Source organism: Neofelis nebulosa, chromosome 1 (genome assembly GCF_028018385.1).
Source record: "Neofelis nebulosa isolate mNeoNeb1 chromosome 1, mNeoNeb1.pri, whole genome shotgun sequence".
Classification (NCBI taxonomy): domain Eukaryota; kingdom Metazoa; phylum Chordata; class Mammalia; order Carnivora; family Felidae; genus Neofelis; species Neofelis nebulosa.
Window position 1 is genome coordinate 111,568,226 of NC_080782.1, and position 6,000 is coordinate 111,574,225.

Below are 6,000 nucleotides of genomic sequence, written 5' to 3' on the forward strand. Positions count from 1 at the left end.
AGTTCGAGCCCCGTGTCGGGCTCTGTGCTGACAGCTCGGAACCTGGAGTCTGCTTAGGATTCCATGTCTCCCTCTCTCTCTGCCCCTAACCCACTCGCATTCTGTCTCTGTCTCTCTCAAAAATAAATAAACATTAAAAAAAAGAAAGTAGTCTCAAAATCTGTTGTATAATTCTATTTATATGAAGTTTAATAAAAGGCAGAACTATAGTTTTAGCATAAAGGTTACTTTGGGAGGGGTATTTTCTTGGAAGGGGGACATAGGAATGTATGTGATGTTGGAAACAGTCTATCTAGACTTTGGTGATGGTTATGTGGGGTGTATACCTATGTAAAAAAATCATCAAATTATACACTTAAGATTAATGTATTTGTGTACATATGTCAACCCTCACTAAAAAAATGAATTTGATTACTATTATTTAGCATATGCCATGTTAAAAAAGTAACACAGCTTAATTTGTTAAAGTATATCCAAATTATAAGACCATCTTAAGGTTAAGATATAACAATAGACATGCTAATTTATTTTTAAAGTTTTGCATCTTGTATTTTACTGAATGAATGTATTATCCAGTTCCCTCTAATTTAGTAGCTGTTTAACAAGATTTATGTTTTGTATGCATTTCTTTCTACTAAAATTAAAGAAATATTTATTCTAAAAATCTCAATTTAGACAAAATGAGTCTTGTTTTAAGGAACAGTGCCCCCATTTTATAATAATTTTATTTTCCAGGTGGTTTGGGAACTTTCCATGCCTTTCTAAATACAGCTGTACATGTAGTTATGTATTCATACTATGGGCTATCTGCATTGGGACCAGCCTTCCAGAAGTATTTGTGGTGGAAAAAATATTTGACATCATTACAGCTTGTGAGTAATTAATTTTATTTAAAATCAGATACAAAACTAAATTGCAGTCATTCCTCTTCCCTATGAATCAGGATAGTAACTAAATAAAGAACAGAAGTTACAAAACAATAGGGATATAATGTGTCTGGCTCCTATATTGCATCCCGTCCTTATCTTTTTCCTGTAGTTTAAACTTTTGTCAAGAACTGTGTTGAAAATGAAGTGTATTTGGTAGCCGAGAAGCAGTGTTGAACCATAATGTGTATCTTTATGCCATCTTTATACTATTTCTGCTTTTATATTAAATAAATATAGTTATGATCAAGATGATCTCAAAGTTATTTGAACCACAGTAGGCATGATATTAAATTAGAAGTTAGAAATTCCATATTCTAGATCTAAATGACTTTGAGGGAGGGAATGTAACTTTGAGAGCATTAAAGATGTAGAGTGATGGTATAATAAATATACTGACAAAGTTGACAACAGTCTAAATAACCAAGTATAAGGAAATAGTGAAATAAATTTTTTTAATTCTTACTTTGGGATATTGTGAAATCAAGAAAATTATTCACAATTGTTTTCTTTTTAAGAATTTTTTTCTGACTGTAAAGTAACATATGCTCATTGCAGAGAAATTAAAACATCTAAATAGCTTGTCTTTTCTATACTTATATATGTACACTTGTGTGATTTGCATTATACTGCGTATACAACTTTATATTGGGCTTTTTGCACTTAACATTACTCTTAAATGTTGTAAAAAATGTTTAATAATGGGGCAAACTATTCATATAGAAAAAAGAATAGACATTTGTTTATTACTATTTCAAACATGTTGGTTATACACAAACACACCTACATCGAATGTTGAGGGTGTCACTTAAGCTTCCTAAGGTTTCATCTTCTTGTCTGAAAAATGAGAGGGATAGCTACTGCACAGGAATGTCATAAAAGTTCATTCAGATAAGGCAAGGAAAGTTGATGATGATAATAAAAGAAACTGTGTGAAAATCTTAACGATGGTTACAACTGGATAGTTTATAGGTAATTGTTATTTATTTGTATGGATAAATGTTTACTTTTCTAAAATTCCCTCAGAACTCATGTTGCCTTTTAATCTGGAGAAGAAAGCTATCCAAAAAATCTGAACATTAGCCTGGAAGTGTTCCTCTTTAGACTGTGTATAATGTTCTGGGACAAAGAGCCCTTGGGCGTCACTAGAACGGTGATCAGTAATGTTTCACTCCTTACAGATTTTCTCCTGCCATTGGCAGGATATATTTTTATCTATGACTGTGGATGACAGGTGGCAGATATAAGGACTCAGAGATGCTTTGGCTCCTACAAAATTGCTGGGGCTGTAATTAGAATGTTTGTAGTTCCCCAAAATTGAAATACCTTGTCTAACAGCAAGACAGAATATTTGAATTGAAATTATTTTAGAAATAGTAAGACCATAAGATAGTGGTTCCTTGTGCATTTCCTCAGTCGAGGACTCAAGTCAGAGACGTGCCAAGAAAACCTGCTCTGATGGTCCTTCCTCTGGGTACAAAAGGCCTCTTGCACCTCACAGCTCCAGGGCATTTACATGGGGCCCCGCTTGAGTTATAGAGTTTGGCAGGACTGCATAGTGGTTCCCAATTCCAGTCTGGATTCTGACACTGTCCTACCCACTCTCACATCCATGGAGGGCAGATAGATTTAAAGATAAAATTCCCTACCCAGCAGTCTGCTAGATGTGGTTGGAGAGTGTTTAAACATAAGCAGCCAAAGAATGCATTAGATAATTGCTCCATTGTGACTTCATATCTGAATAATATTTTTCATTCTTTCATCTCTTAGGCCCAGTTCATTATTGTCACTATCCACATAGGCCAGTTCTTTTTCATGGAGGATTGCAAGTACCAGTTTCCAGTCTTTCTGTACATCATTATGAGTTATGGGTGCATCTTTCTGCTGCTCTTTCTCCATTTTTGGTACCGTGCTTACACCAAAGGTCAGAGGCTGCCCAAAACTGTGAAAAATGGAGTCTGCAAAAACAAAGACCACTGAAATGCAAACACAACATGAATCTATGAATGAGACTGGTATCTTACTTCCCTTGACAATCAAGAGCTATTTCCATGTGAAGTGCATTTTGTATATTTTTCAAAACCAAGAGCTTGTATTTTTATGATAAGTTATTGGGGTTTCTGATATTTGAGAGCCCAAAGCTCCCAGATAACAGACCTCTGATAATTAGAGCCTAAAGCAGGCAGTTTTTCAGCAGCTTTTAAATCTAATCTAAAGGTTTTATTTAATACATTTTGTTATAGTGAAAGGAGGATATGAAACAGTATAGTACTTTTCAAAGAAGTCCGGTATAGATGAGAAATATCGTTAGATATTTTGAGCATGGACAGAGTTCTATGCCATACAATAGATTCCTTCTGCCAGGTCTGAAAACCTCTAACTGTGGGCGCTGGCTTTGTTGCTTGTTGATTATATTCAGAAGAGTATATATACCCTGAAGTTAAACTCCCATTGTAAAGAGCTAACACTGGTGAACGTGAAGTGAATTTTTGATAAGTCGTTATTTCATACCACTAACAATTTTTAATGGATCTCTTTTGAAGCTGCCACCAGTTTTGCTGATAGGACTTCCCACAGCACTTTTGTTGTATCAACTGTTCGAAAGCAACAGTTATTTTGGTTAGTACATTGATGCACTTGACACTAAGTTTACGTTAATATTTTGAAAACAAGGTGATTTGTTCTGTGGCTTGATGAGCACTGTGCTATTACTGTTTTGCAGTTAACTTTATGTATTTCTGGAAAGAGGTGAAATATTTCTGGAAAAGTATTCTGTAGTTCAATGGGAAAAATCGGTTTTCTGTTGTATTGTAATGTCACTTTCTCATGTTGTCCTGGTTTAAAGGATCATCCTGGTTAAATGTGTATTGGCTAGATGTGTGAACATTCACATCATTGGCACGCTGCAGGTACCCTTAATCATAAGTGATTTTAGACCACCTGTTATTCCCAGTTTCCAGAGGTGGGTTGCAGTCATGAGTAAAGAAGCCCAAGGCAAATGGTGGCACAGAAGTTCTCCAGGGAATTTTTGGTTCTGGAGGCTTTCTTAATAAAGAGAGAAAGAGAACTTGTTTAATAGTTGTTATAGATACAGTGCATGGGAAAGTGTTTCCCAGAAGTATGAATTCTTCAATAGCCTGGATTTCTTTTTTTTCAAACCTATAAACTCTATAATGAAGACCTGAAATTCATTTTGCCTACTTTTGTTTCTTCACAGATATTACTTCCTAAAATTCTCTTGTTCTCACTTTTTCTTGGTGGCAAACCCAAACTACTGGTCGATAGAGTTTTGCCCCAGAAACAATGATATTTGCACATTTCTGAATTTCTCCCTATTTTTTTCTTTTTTGTTATATTTATAGTTGAATTTGAAGGGCTGCCTATGCCTGTATGACTTTAAACAATTAGTACTTATGGGATGGGCCTCAGTTGTGTAACACAGTGCTAGCATTGTACAGCAAACTTGAGTTTTTCCTCACTGTAAGCTCCTGTAGTTCAGTTTGTCCCCCCAGGCCACTAATCTATACCATGGCCTCTTCTCTTAAACTTGCCAGGTTTACACTTGCCTTTAAATGACCTTTACTGATTTCACTTGCTTATAATTTGAGAAGATGAGAGCTGATAAATGGGGGAAATAACTTGTTTTTCTTAAATAAAGAACAAAGGACAGAAAGCAGAGCTAAAGGAGCAGCTATAATTTATTTCTCTGAGGGCCTCAGGATTCCTTCAGTGTTTTCCTGTTCGGACTCTTCATATCCAACCTGTGCTAAAAAGAGACCATGTAGTAGGTACTGTTACACATGCACACAATTCCCAAGGACCCAAGTAGGGAAAAGACCAAAAGGAAGCACAAATACAAGACGAAACAGGAGAGTTTGGTTTTCATAATACTTTCCATCTTGCATTGTACAACCTCTCCTAACCTGCCTACAGTCTTTAAAATGTTTGACTTGCCAGAGAACTAACAGCAACATGTGATGGAACTGGGTTCTAAATTATGAGAATAGAGGTGGAGATCTGGGATGTTACATAAAGAGGAATCACAGCTAGCAGAAGTATCCTCCATGGAAACATCAGTAGATCAAAATGAGTATCACTGGATATAGGATTTGCATGGACAATGTTTTATTAAAGCGCTCTGTAGGTCACATAGAGTTTTTTGGGGGGTTTCATCCACTTTTCAAGACTTCATTGCCTTTGGGTTTACTTACCTAACAAATTAAGAGGCCAGTTACAAAATCTGGCTTATGACATGAAGCTCTATGAATCCTTGAAAACCTATGTCTGTATTATAAATCAATACAAATACATAATTTTAAATATCTATTTACAGCCTAAATGGAGTTGAATTCTTAATTAAGTGGACTACATTGTACTTAAATTATAAAATTATGAGTTTAAATTTTCTCAGTTATCTCTCATTTCTGTTAAATTGTTAAAGACTATGGAAAATTCTGTGGATATTGTCAAAGTTTGTGCATGTGTGTGTGTCTTTTATTTTGGAATTTAAATGCATATGTTTGCATGGGAAGATGGTTTTATTCCTGAATATTCATTTAACCAAAGCATTTTACACATTGGTTGCCCACTTGCTATATTCAGAGCCTCTGCTAGATATGAGAGTGATACAAAGATGCCTCTGACATAGTTGGAGCCTCCTGAAACTTGTAGACTGATGGAGGAAATTATGTAACCAGGCAGCTAGGTGCCATATGAATGAAAGTTGCTCACTTAGAAAGCAGGGGAGGCTACATGAAGGAATTAGAACTTGGGTTGTGTGTTTAAGGTGTACAGATTGCAAAATGGGTAGTGGGTTAGTGGGCAAGGTATTATAAGTAAAAAGAAGTAACAAATCAACCTGACACAAACAAAGAAAAACAGCAAGAACAAAGCATGGCCCCGGGTAAGGAAAGTGTAGGGAATGGCTAAAAGACCAAAGCAGAGGAGGATTTTTTGCAGGTGAAACAGAGAGATGAGTCCAGAAAGGGAAACGAGGTCAGAGCTTGGGGCCCACGTGGCTGTGACATCTGGGCTTGATTCTCCAGGAAAATGAGAGCATTCAGCGTTTTTTGAG

At 35.9% G+C, this 6,000-nt stretch overlaps 1 protein-coding gene across 3 annotated transcripts in view; it reads left to right on the plus strand.

Annotated features, from left to right (window-relative positions):
• The window catches only part of ELOVL7 (ELOVL fatty acid elongase 7), an 81,139-nt gene extending 75,758 nt beyond the window's left edge, over positions 1-5,381 (plus strand). For all 3 annotated transcript variants that reach the window (XM_058731751.1, XM_058731741.1, XM_058731759.1), the window contains 2 exons: positions 736-872; positions 2,697-5,381. In XM_058731751.1, the coding sequence (XP_058587734.1) occupies positions 736-872; positions 2,697-2,906 (347 nt within the window). In that variant the 3' untranslated portion in view covers positions 2,907-5,381. The remainder of the gene's footprint in view (positions 1-735; positions 873-2,696) is intronic.
• The last annotated feature ends 619 nt before the right edge of the window (positions 5,382-6,000 follow it).